Below are 16,207 nucleotides of genomic sequence, written 5' to 3' on the forward strand. Positions count from 1 at the left end.
CACATTGTATACTGGTGGTGGAAAAAAATAAACAAAAAAACCCACTAACCATCGTCTCTCTGGAGTTAGAGAGTGTCAAGTTGCGAATTCCATAACATCTCAGAAGTTTCTTCATCTCCATTAAACGATAACTCTCTTTCAAAAGCTCCTGTCTGGAACAGTAAAGAGACATAAATGCAACAGTAAGTCCCACACATTAAAAAAAAACAAAAAACATATCTGCATTGTAAATCTGTATATTCTCAGCTTCCATATTAGTGTATTAGGATTTTGTGTTAGGTACTTGGGGTGCTCTTTTTCCAGATGCTGTTGAACAAGCTTCTCTATTGTATGATTCCAGGGAACCACAGCCTTGTACATGATCGCAAGGACGGCGTCCATCACCAGCTGAACGACACAGAAGGACACGATGCAGCACACAGCTATATTTGCTTTACCGATGTTTACGGTCAATCAAATATAATTGGTCTCGTTCAAGCTCGCTCATCATTCATCATTTAAACCACAATACTATTAACATGCCGGGTGATTACACATAAGAGTCGGCATATAAATAAAGTCTTTATGAAAAAATATATTAAGTTATTAGAAAGGAAGGAAGGAAATTTGATACGTTTCAGCGATTTGAGGTTTTTCCGCTTACGACAATAAGGCTCTCATATGGTTTTAAGAGCTGTGCTTACATTTGTGTCAGTCATACAGTGAACCAGAGCCACTGCTTTGGCCTCCCACTCGGTGAACAGAGATGTGATCATAGAACTGCAGCAATCCAGCAAGTCCTGAAAACGGCACAACAAATGGTTCAGCTTGAAAAAGGAAGGGAAAAGTCTTTTATCTATAGTCCTAACTAATTACTAGGGCTGCACGATTATGGCCAAACTGATAATGATAATGATTTTAACATTTAAATAAACAGACCGCTGCTTTCACCTCCATGTTGTGCTACATTCCGGCTAATGTGTAAATCTTTGCAGCAAATTAGACTGATCCTTAAAGTGCATCATCTCATAGAAGCAAAATAACAATAAAATTGTACCCAAAATATAGGATAAGTAAAAATGCCATCAACTAAATGAAAATATGTATCAAATATAACAATATGGAACTAAATGAAAACAATTCAGGCGTATGCAGAAAAGGCAATAACAGTGTTTACAGGAAGAGAGACGCAGATCAATTTCTTTTAGGAGATTACAAAAATTTAGGAGCACAGTTGAAGTTTAGTGTTTTTTTGTTTGTTTTTTTAAAGAGATGGTAGCGTTAATGTGCCACAATATAACACACAAGTAGGCATGAGAAAACTTGAGCTTGTCAATTATGACAGAATCTAAGAACATAGTGCGTGATCAATAAAAGATGGCGGTTGTGGGATTTCTTTTGAGAGAAGCAGGTGATGTTCAGTGTTACTCGTCATCATAATGGCTTCTCTGCTTTGTTCGGTTGACTGAGGTGAAGAAAAGCAGTGTGAAAGTAACTGTTGCTCAGTGTAGATGCATTTTGGACTTCCTGTAGTTTTTATTTCAATTGTATTATACAACTCCGAACAGGTCACTCGCACCGGAATGAATAAATATTTATTCACAGTCGCACAAAGTACAATGGTCATATTGTAAAGCCCTGAGTTTATCTGCAAAGTTTTTTCCCGTTCGGCGTGATGATGTTTAATGTCCCCGACAACCTCTGTAGTGCCATTTAGCATCGTGCAAGCTAGTGTCATGATTTCCCCTCGCCAAGTGCTGGAGCTCGCAGAGAAACTGGCAGCTCGAGTGCTAAAATGCTATCTCCTTTTCCGCGGTTTTGGCACTATATTGAACTGTAAACATCAATATTGCAGTCGATCATGTTAATTTAATCATGGGCAGTCAAAATCGTAATCACGATCAATATCCGATTAATTGTGCAGCCCTACTAATTACTCTCCAAGTGCACCTGCCTTAACCTTCACATTTGAACTACCTCAATTAACGAAAACGTACAAAAATCAGACAATTTGAGCAGCTTCCACTTTCCTCACACAGCACACTGCTGCAAGTATTTTGTGGTTTCAAAAGCTAATTTCTTAAAAAAATAAATATATGGAACATTTTTTTTTTTAAAGGGGGATAGCAGCTGGAAGAAAGAATGTGTATATACCCGATACTACTGCACTGTAAGAAGGAAGTATGAGGAAAGAGAATAAAAGGACCTTTATATAGTCTAACAGGATGCGATCGAGGTCCAGTCTGTGCTCCAGAGCGTAAGGTCTCACGCTGCTCTCAACAACACCTGCAATCAGCTCCGGTGCGAGAACTTTATCCAGCATCAGAAACTCCATGCTACGCGTACTGCCCTACAAAACAAACACAAAATCATCTCCCTTTCCCATCTCCTTGGCTTAATGCTGTTGACTTACAGAAGTGAGTCATTTATACAACGAACAGTAGAGGATTAAGGGCCTTGCTCAAGGGCCCAGCATTTGAACTCATGACCTTCCAAGAACCTACCCAAAATATCAGCGTCCTGTTTAAACTGCACAGACATGCTCACACGGAAAACTAGCCAAAATCCAGTAAACAAATAAACGCACAACACACCCAATTTTAGTGCACAAGTTCCCAAAAATGATCCTGGAATAGGCATTATCCAGTACATTTTAAGAAAAAATAGAAAAAAGGAAAAAGAGAGAAGGTTAGTTAGCCGATTAGTTTAATCAGGTGTGTAGGGAGCAGGGAAAACACTCAAATCTCTACGACAGTGGGTACTCAAGGACCAGGTTTGGGAACCTGTGGTTTAGTAGGTAAAATAAAAAATATAATGAATAAATGTAAACAAAAAAAAAAAAAACAACAATAATAATAATAATAATAATAATGCATTACTGCAGTGTAAGCTTCTGAGTGAAAGTTGGTACCAATACATCGCTCACGTACCATCTCGAAGTCAGACAGTGAGAGACAGCAGTTATATTTGATGTAGAGGTCACAGAGTTGGCGTAGATTTGCCACCAATGAGTTCAGATGCTCCACCTCCTCTGGGTTACAGTCCTCAACCTGTAAAGAACAAATTCCAACCGATCACGTGCACGGTGTTATAAAAAGAAATGGGTGGAGGTCACCACTGCTCTACGCATTAACGTCTCCAGACTGGTTCGTCTTTGCCTGTGGACTTCATCTCATGCTGGTTTTAATGTTTTTTTGTTTGAAAAAATTCTAGTTCTAGTATCTTTAAACTTTAATTATTATTTTTTAAAATCCTTTAGACTTTTTTTTTTTTTTTTTTTTTTTAAACCGATTCGATTTTTGTTCAAATTTTTAAAAAGTCATTCTTTTCCAGCTGACATCTTTTTTTCTGGGCTCACTGAATCATGTCCTATCAAATCAACTCCAAGCTCACACGTTAAGCTTTTAAAGACAGTGTAAAATAATTTTAAAAATAGACAAACCGCACCAGATTTGTGGACATCCAGAAGGACGGCAGGCCGAGTTCAGCGAGCATCAGTCCGTTCTGAGGCCAGTCGTTCTGAAAGAAGAGAAATAATCTGAAAACAGGATATATATTCGAGATACAAAATAAAACGTCTTGCAGAGTTCAAATAAAGAACTTATTAGAAACGCTAATTAATAATTCACACCTTCTCTGTTAACTCAAGGTCTCTTGCCCGCTGCTCCAACCATTTAGCCAGGACTCTCTGTGTAAACACAAAAGATGATCAAACGTTTTTCATGATTATCGCAATAAGCATAAAGTATTTGTGATTGTACGCTATAGTTTCAGAGTTCTAGCCTTGAAAAACTTATCCGGAAAAGATTTTTTTATATTTTCCAATTTTTAAAATCAGTGACTATCATTAAAAAAAAATAACAACAAAAAAACAAAACAACATACTGCTATTGGAGAGGGAGAAAAATTGTTTCTGAATTTGCATACTTTTCCAGGAAATGAACACAGGACAAAGTTCCTTCTCCACTCTAGGTCTGAATCATTTCTTACCTTATAAAATCTGCCACATGAATACATAAATTTTTTTTAAATGCAGGCATGTAGCTGCAGATACTGCATACAGTATGACATTGACATTGCAGGCTGTCATGATTAACATCGTACCATCATATCATACCTGTCCTTTAGGCAACACTCTCCACATAAAGGGCACCACCACACCCTTTAACCAGATACAGAGCTCCTGAGACGGGACGTCTGATGGGATGGAGCTCAACAACGCCTGCATGGATTTCTCATTAAACTCGCTCACAAACTCAGCCTGAAAAGATTGAATTAAGTCAATTATCAAAGATTCACATTGTCTTTACTTGACTTAAAAACTCGAATACACAGTGCTAGTTATGGATATAGCAACTGATTTGGTCATATCCTTTAAAACAAATCAGAACAAAAATTTGCATAAAAAATATGCAAAGTCTGGCTTCTTTTTTTTTTTTAATAAAATCCCATTTGAGCAAAAAAAAATAGAACAGGCTAGAACACTACTCTATGCAATTACAAAAACACAGCAATTACTTTTACTTGTTTGTCCAAAACTCTTCCAAAAGAATCTTTTTTGCTATAAACTGAATTTTCAGCAAAAGCAGATGTCGGTCTCTGTTATTTAGATAAAAAGTATATTAGAGGTCGACTGATTGATCGGTTTTGCAGATTAATCGGTACCGATAACCCGACTGCTGGAACTATCGGTTATCAGCACAATATCACACCAATAGATTTTCCAGGTTGCGGCTGATGCTGAGAAGGATCCGCTGTCATCATATGCTACGAGAGCGGCCTCTAGAGGCCAGATAAAAACTGTCACTGACTAATTTTGTTATTTGAAATGTTCTTTTGATTCATTTTGCAGGTCTCTATTTTTATTCGTTATTTAGAGTGCTACTTTTTGGTTCAGTTTGGACATGCATCTTTTATTTACGTTAACATTTATTAATAGTTCATTCATATATATTAATATTTACCTTATTTAAAAAAGTACAGTACATTTTCATGGTACAGTCAATACTGTTTATTTTTGTAATAAAGTTCAGAAATATTTTACTTTGAGCGTTTGTTTTTGGTTCACTAATTGGTTAGCGGCAGGTTCTGCCCAACCACGTTACTGGTATCGGTAAAATCCACTATCACTTGACCTCTAAAATACACGTCATCACTAGTGAAGTAAATTCCAAAACTGTCATTCATAAAACCCAAAAAACATTTATTTTATATGCCTGAATTGCCTGAAATATGACAAAATATTTCTGCAATTATTACACTATATTCCACTAACCTACTAAAACAAGCATGTGACCTCATTTTGTCATGCTGTACGCAACAGAACAACTGGAGAAAAACTCTTTTTACTGAACTTAAACAGCAAACGAGGCTCATCATACTCTGCCTTCAAAATCCTCCTCCTTTTGTCTGAAAATTTTCAGTGCATCCTTAGTTGACAGTAACATACATGTCTAAGATTGTGTGCAGATGTACCTCGTGTCGGAACCACAGGTACTGCGCCCTGCTGAGGTTCCCCTCTCTTAGAAGTGCGAGTATCTTTTTCAGGTAATCTCTGCTGTTCAGGAACTCGATCCAGGACACACCACTAAAAATGGTGAGGGAGACAATTTCATTAACGCACTTAATATGGATTAGGGATGGGAAAAAAATATCATATCATATAATACTTGACATCTTGTCACAACATTTTGTTTCGCCATAGTGGAGCCATAAGATCAACAAAATTGAATGAGACTGACTAATTGTTAGCAACATTACTCCAAACATCACGTTCGACATCCATCACCAAGCATGTCTTGGCTGACTAGATCTGGGGTGAAAGTGGAAACTTGTGCAAAACTGACATTTTATTTCAGGCACAAGCTTGGAAGATGCTTTAAATGAGTATACAAATCAGTACAAACTTAAAACTTTTTTGAGTCTTGACATTTAGGACGGCATTTTAATTTGGAAAATTTCTCCCAGCCCATGCACGCAAGGACTGGTTAATAAAACATACTTAAATTTGTCTGAACCGTAGAGGCCGCAGAAGGTGGCGAGTTTGGCCAGAGCTGACTGGATGTGGGATGATGGGAAGCGACTGCCAGCGTAGTTCAACATCTCCTCAGCTGTAGTGAGTGTGGGCCAGAAAGCATTGAGGCAGTATTGTACCACGTACTGCTCATCCTGGTTGGGGACAAAAGAGGGTGTATTACACGTCCAACTGTTGCACCTGAATAAATGAGCTTCAAGAATTATACCATCAGTACTATAGCATACTTTTCTTTTTCTTTGCCTTTTAGCAGGTACTGCAACTTATCCAACAAACGGATGTGTTATCATTTTGGCATGAGCCTAATTATAACAATTCCACTTGATGCTTTAGTCTGTAGATGTCACATTTCAATAATGCTTTTTTTTTTTACTAAAAATCATTTTGAAAACTACAGATTTTCCTAAACTTAAGTATCTCTTTTGCATGTATCTCAACCAGAGGCATTTTAAAAAAAGTCTTGATTCATTAAAAGTGAAAAAAAAATTAAATTACATTTAAACCAGAGGTGCCAAACAAGGGCCCGCGGGCCAAAGTTGGCCCGTGGTGTCTTTTGATTTGGCCCACCATGCCATATATGAGAAGAGGGAAAGTGTCGAAAAAGAATGAATTAAACTGGGAGAATATGGCAGATATTACAACTGATGGAGTCCCGGCAATGGTAGGGAGGAAATGTGGCCTTGATACCTTGGCGTCTCAAAGTCAGTGAATGTGGGAGGAAAGCAGTAAAGTACTACTGTATTTTACATCAAGTACAGCTATGTGCCAAATCCATCAGGCTTGTGGATGTGATGCATGACTTTGTGTTGTTTGCTCAACCCTTCACCATCAGTGTGGACACAGTCAGAGATGATCTTCAGATGGAACTAATTGAGCTTCAGTGTGATTAAGAACTCAAACACAAGTCCCTTCCCTTGACAGACTTCAACAAACCTGTCCCACCAAACAGGTACCTAAAGATGTGCAAACAGGCACAAGTGATGCTGTCTGTTTGGCATACCTACCTCTGTGAGCAGACTTTTGATGAACTTAAACAAGTGTAAACTGAGAAGCAAACTAACTGACTCTCACCTACATAATACCCTGACTTTGTCAGTAAGACAGCTGCAGCCCAATTTGGAAAAACTTTTGAAAAATAAGGACCAGATTCATGTCTATCATTAGAGGTCACTGATATTGCAAGCATATGGATGCATTGCTTATAGCTTGAATTATTAGGCATTGAACTCTACTGTACTATAAATGGGATTATTTCTATGGTTTCACTGTACTGTAAGTTTCATTGAACTATAAAACTTGGAAAATAAACCTGCCTTAGTTAAGCAGATTACAGATTAATGTTTTCTATTTATTTATTTTTAAATATTATAAATGAGGGGAACCATGGCAACTTTAATTTTAATATAATACAGTTTGGTATAATGCAATGTTTACTTTCGGCCCACGGCCCTCAATAAAGTTTGGTTTTTGGCCCTTCACAGGAAAAAGTTTGGGCACCTCTGATTTAAACACATCGGTTGTCTAAAAGCAAACACTATTCATTGGCGCCTCTTGCATTTAGTTTTTTAATGTGATAAATAATATGTAAAATCTATACCTAATAAACCTAGGTCTATCTTCATATGCATCATTAGTTAAATTAAATTATTAATATTAATATTATTTAATTAATATTAAATCCTACAGATTTCTTTGAAGCTGCATTTATTAAACTGCCTCTTTATCTACAATACACAAGACTTTTGTATTAAGTTTTTTTGAGAGAGTAAACAAAAAAAAAAATTCTACATCATTTTGCTGAAAGTACTGTAGAGGTATCAAAGTATATTATACGCTAATTTATTTAATTTGTGGTCATTTTTGGCTGTTCGACTGAATTTAGACACATTTAGCCTACTGTATTTACATGTATGATAAATCCTGTCAGATGTCTATCTGATTTCTCACACATGTAAATACAGTATACAAACAGGTTTAATTATCTCACTTGGGAAAGATTATGTATGCATCATAAGACCGTACCATAATCTTCATCAGGTTTGTTTTGGCTTCCTCAACAAGCTTCATCCCCACTTCCTGACCTTGATCAGCGAGTGACACTAAAGCCAGTTTTTCCATCACAAAGTCCAACTTCACCTTATACACCAGCTAGAAAAATAAGAGGATACATTTTTTTTTAAAGGACATAAAATGCTGTTTTATATATATATACACATACATAGAGAGAGAGAGAGAGAGAGCGAGAGAGAGATAGATATATAATCATATATCTATCTATATACATCTCCCGCACTCTCATATATATATATATATATATATATATATATATATATATATATATATATATATATATATATATATATATATATATATATATATATATATATATATATATATCTCCCTATCTATCTATCTATATATATATCATCATATATCTATCATTCATATATATATATATATATATATATATATATATATAGAGAGAGAGAGAGAGAGAGAGAGACAGAGAGATATATGATTATATATCTATCTATATATATATATATATATATATATATATATATATCTCCCTATCTATCTATAGATACATATCTCCCTCTCTCTCTCCATATAGCTATATCTATCTCTATATATCTCCCTCTCTCATTCATATTATATATATATATATATATATATATACATACATACACACACACCTATCTCCCCCTCTATATATATATAGATAATCATATATCTATCTATCTAAAATCATATCTTCATATATATATATATATATATATATCTCTAAATATATCTCCCCCTCTCTCTATAGATATATAATCATATATCTATCTATGTGTGCGTGTATATATATATATATATATATATATATATATATATATATATATATATATATATATATATATATATATAGATAGATAGATAGATAGATAGATAGACACACACACGTATATATTTTTTTAATTATTAATTTTTTTTTACCTCAACATCAAGCTCAAATGCAATCGCAAACTTCTCCGCTTCTTCAAACTTGTGCTTGTAGAGAAGCCTATTCAACCTGCAGGTTAGATGCGTAAAAGACTTTACAATGTAACTGTGGAAGAGACTGTATTAATTAGATTGCTGAAAAAAATACAGTATATAATAAAACCTGTTCTCTGGAAGAGCCTCTGTGAAGCATCTAAGGACTAACCCCAAGGCTGATCCTTCAGCGCTGCTTTGTATGGATGCACGCACACACACACACAAAAAAAAAAAAAAAAAGAAAAAAAAAAAAAGAAACGAAGCTTTACAATAAGAAGAAACAGGAACGAATTCTATTTCTGGGCATAAAAGCTACATACACTGTTTTTTTTTTTCCCTAGACACCTGAACAAGACACCGTTATACCCTTACCTCTATACTAACATACTAAACTACCGTACGTTATATACCAGCTTTGGCGTAGTGTTTATAACATACTATTTCCTACAGGAGTTTACAGCTTGGGGTGGAGTTACAGCTTACTGAATATTAGTCGGCTAAAATATAAATCGTGCATCGCAGCTTGGGAGAGAGTTCCACAATATTCTTTCTTTGAGGATGCAGCGGTGATCATATTTCAAGAAAATACGGTTGCTTATTTGCTACATCCTGATTGGTCAATGTCAAACATAAGTCCAAGTGTCCCAAGTTTTCGATATGCTACAAACTTATCATGAGATCGTTTGGCACTCAAGTCAGATAATATCATCTCATATCATCAAAAATCCAACTGTTCCCTGCTCACCTTGTTGAATTATCTGAAACGCCTTCCAGCAAATAGATCACGTCCTAATTTAATTTAGAGAATGAAAACAATTCGTGAAAAAGAACATCTGTGCCATTTAAAGTTTGATTTAAAGATGTATATAACCTGGTTGCGGTTGTAGACGTACCATACTAATGGCATTCTGTACCAGCGACGACACCTCAGAGACCTCGAGTGAGTAAAGGACCTCCATAGCAGGAAGGGACTGAACCAGAAGCTTCCTCAGGTGAGGCTACCACCAGTCATGAAGGAATTAGTGTAACATTATGAAATAATTATTCGTATAATATTAATATAACTCGCTTTAAAAGTTTAACCAAATTTTAGGCATGTATCAAAACGATCCACTTATTCAATCCTCCAAAAGGATGAGATGTCAAAACGACTAAAATTATTCATATGAGTTTCACATATTTGAGGTACATAGCCCTACAGTATGCACAGTATAACTACTATTAGTTACGAGGGTAGAGAATGATAACAGCTCTTAAGTGTTTAAGACATTTTATAGTGAGGAGGAACGAAAATTTGCAGACTATAAAGTAGAAAATGACAAATACTCGAGAGCGCAACACACAACACACCTGGTTCTCTGCCGGGGTCAAAGTCACGATCTTCCTGCTAGTGCTCTCTTTTCTGGAATTTAACAGAATTGTCATCTCCTTAAATATGCACATTTACATATTTGAAATGAGCAAAAAAAAAAAACAAGCCATGAATCAAACTAGCAAAATAAACTGTTTATAGCAAGGCTACAAAATCAATGCAAGTCAAAAAGAGCCAGCTGACAAGAGCAAGAGTACTGGAGCTGTAGGAACTAATAGGGATTCAGCCTGGTGAAAATCAGAGCTATAATCATAAAAGATAGCTGGATAGATGTTACGAGTAACAGATACATCCCAATTTCAGCATTCAAAATTCTGGCGCAAATCCAAACAGCAGGCACTCACGTGCCAATGGATGTCAAGTCTCCTTCTGTGATCAGGAGGAAGTCGAGGATGTGGAGATCAGGCCAGCAACACAACATAACCAGCGATTGAGCGTCCCACAAACTCAGCATGTCCTGAACACAGTACACATCACAAAACAAGACTAAGATACAGGAATTTTTGTTTGAGCACCTTTTCAATATTTGCACCAAATATTTTTCCAAAAAAATGTAAAAATCAAGGAAGCAAAACTGAAAGACACTCGCCGGTCCAGGTTGAGTTGCTTTAGTACTCAAGGTAAATGTGAACGTACGGTAACAAGACTTTTTCTGTTTGACCGACATTATCCAGAAGAGAACAGTGCAGCTGGAAACAAATATCGTGAATAGATGGAACAAGATTGGTTTCTCACCTCTTCGTTCAGCACATACATCAAATTGTCCACCACTTGAATCTTCCTCGCACCTGAGGCGAAGACAGAAAAACACAGCAAATGAGCTCCAAGGATTACGTCGACTTACTAATGTCAAAGCATTAGACAAGCCTAATGCTTTGACATTTTGATACAAATCATTACCTGGCATTAAAGTTGAGTCCAGAACACTGCCAAGCAACATCGGCCTCTGATCAAGCTCCATGTGCCATTGGGAAATGCTAGTTTCTCCATGAGCCTGTTAGCAAAGTTGAGAACCAGTGTTGAAATTAACTTCCAGCATGCCAAAAACAGCCTCGGTCTGCAGCATGAACAACGACGACTTAGCCGAAACGACACTGTGAATCATCCGCAGCAGCAATGTGAAAACATACCCTTGTGATTATGTACTGCTGGAAATATCACACTCACAATCATGCTGTTGTACTAAACATCAGCACAGATATGATTCAGCCAACCGAGTTTTTATAACGACTGTTCAGGAGAAACAGTCGAGTGAGTTTACACATGCTCCAGAGACTCTGTGTCAATTATATTATCATTAGGTACAGACAGTGACATCATTTTTAAGTGTGGAACATCACAATTTAGAGAATAGAGACACTTAATTTTTTATTTTTGCTTTAAATGTAAAATCAAGCATGGTTCTTTGAGAAATCAGATTACCCCGAACATGAGGTAAACCTCGCTGCCAAAGATGGCCAGCGCTGCCGAGATACAGCCCTCTTTACTGATCTCTTTAGTGGAGCAGAAGTCCATGTGAATGTTACCTTGGATCTGCAACACAAAAAATAAATAAATAAAAATCATATTATATATATATATATATATATATATATATATATATATATATATATATATATATATATATATATATATATATACACACACACATACATATATACACATACACACACAGTCAAACTTTCATATGAATTTAAAGAACAGTTCAAATGAGATCATTCAGACAACATACCTCATTTAAGGCGCTGAGGTCCATGTTTTCAATCGCTATTGACAAAAAAAAAAGAAGAAAAAAAAGAGAGAAGAACTGAAATTGTTTAAGCACTCTAAGCGAATTACAGAAGTTTGTAACAGCGACTGCTGTACCGGTCGACCGATAGTGGATTTTACCGTTAATAAATAAGCTGGGTGGGACCAATGAATTAAACTGATACTGAAAGAAAGCATAACACTCAAAGTAAAATACCGCAAAACTGACTGTACCATGAAAATTTCCTTTTTAAAATAAAGTACAAATATAAATATTAATAAATATTAAAGTAAATAATAGATATATGGCCAAATCGAACCAAAAAGTAGCACTCCAAAAAACAAATAAAAATCGAGACCTCCAAAATGAATAAAAATATAAATAAATAAACACTTCAAAAAACACAACAAAATTGGTCAGCGATAGTTTTTATTTCGCCTGTAGAGGCCACTCTCATACTGTATAATGACAGCGGACCCTTCTCAGCCACTCTTAAATAGAGGTGTGGATTTAGTTCAACTAGTTAGTTCCACAGCCAGTAGATACACACAGCAGTTGGTTATCGGTGCCAATTAATCTACAAAACCGATTTTTAAAAATAATAATCGGTCGGTCGACCTCTAACCTGCTGTACCGATCCGTGCAGTAGAGCATAAACTTTCACAAACCTTTCTGCGTCTTCTCCAGTGCAAGATTGGATACGTGCAAGAATCCATTTTGAACAACGACAAAAAGATGGTATAATCCTAAGAATTAGAGACAAACCAAGTTGACAACAGACACTTAGCCAATAGCTTTAAACATCCTTTCACCAATGTACTGTTGAATTCTCAATTTTGATTGGTCGGAAAGTGTTGATTAGTATTCTCTAACAAGCATCTCTAAGAGTAGCTCCGCCTGCAAGGCTGATCACTGGTTTATATTAAATGTGCTCATTCTAATACGTGATTGTTTCTATACTAGCAACTTGTTCAACAACAACAACATGTTATTTATCAAAGAAAAACTATAACTATTGATATGGTGAAGTTTTCGCTTAGGAGACATTTATATTGAACAGTTACAGAAGGAGTCTCCAGTGTCAGAAGTTTGTAACAATCAGTAAGCTTTCCAACACAACAGTCTTGTTCTTTAATTAATACAATAACGTAATTGTAGACAGATTACTGTTATATGAGATGAATAAAACACTTTGTAGGAAAACAAATCAAACAAACAAATTATGGAAACGCTACATGACACGTTGTGGTGCCGGGGCGTGGTTGAGCGCCGGCTATTTAGTGAGAGGAGGTGGGTCGAACTGGCAGAATTCTGTTTCTGGTTCTCAAAGTACCTGGAGAGCTCTGTGTTTCATGTAGTATGAGGCTCTTGTAGGTTGTTTCCTGATCATTTGATGAACGTTGCTGTAGAGCCTGGAAAAATAAAATAGTTTCATGTAGCAACGCAGAATTAAAAAGCTATTAAATAACACATTCTTTAATGAACAGTAATCGAGCTGAGAACACTGAATGCTTCATCAAACGGACTTGCACTTCAAGGTGATGCTCGTAACCCACTTACTTTACTGAGGATGGTCTTCTTCAGGGGGACGTATATAATATGAAGATTGCCGTTTCTCTCACCGACGAACAAAAACCGTCCCTGAGGACAAACACTCACAGCATCCACTAACGTATCTGCACACAGCACGCACATGTCTTAATCAGTTTCATTTTATATAACTTTATTAGTAATATATATACCTAAGTACTAGCAGGACTCAAATCATAGACATTTCACGATTACACTGGTATATGTTAAGATCAGGACAGATGTTGCCATATATAGTCAGAAAACTCCTTCTTGGCATGATCCTAAATCTAATACAACTCCACCATAGCTATGAAATGAACAAATTACTATCCGGTGCCATGCCCTGGTTTTCAGACACGGGGTGACATGATAGGTGTAGGCAAGTTTACCAAAATACTGATGATGCAGAACAGTCTGGAAACTGGGTTCAAAGAGGACCACGGTGCTATCAGCCACAACAACACAGCAACTCGTATTATTGAAGGCGTAGATCCTGGAGTTAGGCGGCACCTAAAAAATATATATATTTTTTTAAACAGCTAATGTGTTAAAGCTAGTCATATGTAAACAGCAAAAACAAACAAACAAGTATTGGTTATGATGTCAGAGGAACCAGTTCAAAAGCAGGATGTTTCATAATAAAAATTTTTTTTTTAATTAACGTTGGTGAATTGCTGTTGGAAAAGAGGGAATAAAATACTTCGGAACATGCCGGTATAGGATATTTTATATAATGTACAACAATACAACAGCACATTCTATAACGTATAACAATACAACAGCATGTTCTATAACGTATAACAACACAACAGCATGTTCTATAACATATAACAATACAACAGCACGTTCTATAACATAATATAACAGAATGCCCCCACAGTGTTGGTGTGAACTGCTGGTTCACGTCGTGACTGTATAAATGAACTAAAGTCTATAATTTGGAGTGAGTGAGTCAGTCAGCTGATTTAGTTTCACTCTGCACGGTCAGCCCGTGACACAAACAATGAAGGAATATACACTCGGTGTCCACTTTATTAGGAACACCTCTGCAATTACCCAATCATGTGTCAGCAGCACAATGCACAAAATCACGACAACATGATAAACAGGAGCGGCTGAGGAGGGTCTGCTGCAGTTACACAGTATGACAGCTGCCTCTAAAGGCGAAATAAAAACCCATCACTGACTCATTTTGTTGTGTTATTTGAAGTGTGTGGGGTTTTTTTTATTATTATTTTTGGACGTCTCTATTTTTATTTGGTGCACTACTTTTTGGTTCATTTTGGATGAATATCTTCTATTTACTTTAATATTTATTAATAGTTCATATACGTTAATATTTATTTCATTTTAATGAACGAAATCTAAAATCTTTTAAAAGGACAAAGACGCCGTTTTGAAAACTATTAAATCGGAGGTAAAGTCAGGAACAGGTGAAAGAACATGTTAAACTAATGGCACGCTCGTGAATCGTATTTCATTGTTTTTCTCTCATATCTTAACATTAGGAACGTGTGATATTTTTCACTGCTGTATCAAGGTGTGTATTCGGGCTGGGCAATATGACGACCTACGAAACTACTTGAACAACAAGGCAATTCATTTGTTTATGCAGACATGACGATAGCCAAAACAACAATTTGGAATGTCCTGAAAAAGAAAACCAATGGTGTGCTGAGAAACAGACTCCGAACGGGTCGACCAAAGAAAACAACAACAGCTGATGACAGATATTTTGTGAGAGCTGTGAAGAAAACCCCCAAAAAAAACAACAGTCAGTGACATCAACAACCTCTATAATCCACGATTCGAAGAAGACTTCGAGAGCAGAAATACTGAGGCCATACCACAAGATGCCAACCACTCATCAGGAGTAAGAATCAAAAAGGCAGACTGGAATTCGCAAAGAAATAGAGATGAACCACAAAAGTCCATGAACCAAGATTAACCTCTACCAAAGTGATGGAAAGACCAAATTTTAGAGAAAGAAATACTCTAAATCATGATCCGAAACATACAAGCTGATCTCTGAAGCATGGTGGAGGTAGTGTCACGACTTGGGCTTGCACTGCTGATTCTGGAACATTCTCAATAATCTTTATCGATGATGGAACTCATGATGATCACAGCACAATGAATTCAGGAGTCTATGCATTTAGATGTAAATACCAGGAAATCGAAGCGGAAACTCTCGTCTCATAATCCGTCTTTTAACCTCTAACACAAATCTCTTCAGTCGGGAGCAAAAAACAACAGAACGGGCCTTGCCGATCCAATACTTTCGGTATTTCGGACTGTGATGTTGATATTGTAATACATAAATTCTCTCACAACCCAGCAAACAGGGGACATCCCTGGATGTTGCGGACGTCAACTTAGATCCACATTTGCTCCGGTTTATAACATTAGCTGGCGGATTTTCCAAGGAAGTCAGAGGAAATCGAAATCATAACACTACTGAATGTGCTCATTTCAG

The 16,207-nt window shown here is 36.4% G+C and overlaps 1 protein-coding gene across 3 annotated transcripts in view; it reads right to left on the reverse strand.

The window, feature by feature from the left end:
• kntc1 (kinetochore associated 1) overlaps positions 1-16,207 on the reverse strand; it is a 43,718-nt gene that overhangs the window by 24,686 nt on the left and 2,825 nt on the right. For 2 of the 3 annotated variants that reach the window (XM_053654273.1, XM_053654275.1), the window contains exons 2-26: positions 14,121-14,241; positions 13,720-13,835; positions 13,493-13,571; positions 12,828-12,905; positions 12,142-12,176; positions 11,832-11,942; positions 11,310-11,403; positions 11,145-11,197; positions 10,754-10,866; positions 10,388-10,439; positions 9,931-10,035; positions 9,783-9,826; positions 9,165-9,230; positions 8,996-9,071; positions 8,036-8,161; positions 5,981-6,147; positions 5,455-5,566; positions 4,097-4,240; positions 3,611-3,667; positions 3,427-3,498; positions 2,910-3,029; positions 2,186-2,329; positions 684-779; positions 284-387; positions 50-152 (exon numbers count right to left, since the gene is read on the reverse strand). In XM_053654273.1, the coding sequence (XP_053510248.1) occupies positions 50-152; positions 284-387; positions 684-779; positions 2,186-2,329; positions 2,910-3,029; positions 3,427-3,498; positions 3,611-3,667; positions 4,097-4,240; positions 5,455-5,566; positions 5,981-6,147; positions 8,036-8,161; positions 8,996-9,071; positions 9,165-9,230; positions 9,783-9,826; positions 9,931-10,035; positions 10,388-10,439; positions 10,754-10,866; positions 11,145-11,197; positions 11,310-11,403; positions 11,832-11,942; positions 12,142-12,176; positions 12,828-12,905; positions 13,493-13,571; positions 13,720-13,835; positions 14,121-14,241 (2,388 nt within the window). The remainder of the gene's footprint in view (positions 1-49; positions 153-283; positions 388-683; positions 780-2,185; positions 2,330-2,909; positions 3,030-3,426; positions 3,499-3,610; positions 3,668-4,096; positions 4,241-5,454; positions 5,567-5,980; positions 6,148-8,035; positions 8,162-8,995; positions 9,072-9,164; positions 9,231-9,782; positions 9,827-9,930; positions 10,036-10,387; positions 10,440-10,753; positions 10,867-11,144; positions 11,198-11,309; positions 11,404-11,831; positions 11,943-12,141; positions 12,177-12,827; positions 12,906-13,492; positions 13,572-13,719; positions 13,836-14,120; positions 14,242-16,207) is intronic. The other variant, XM_053654274.1, reaches the window with a different exon arrangement.

Source organism: Ictalurus furcatus, chromosome 22 (genome assembly GCF_023375685.1).
Source record: "Ictalurus furcatus strain D&B chromosome 22, Billie_1.0, whole genome shotgun sequence".
Lineage (NCBI taxonomy): Eukaryota > Metazoa > Chordata > Actinopteri > Siluriformes > Ictaluridae > Ictalurus > Ictalurus furcatus.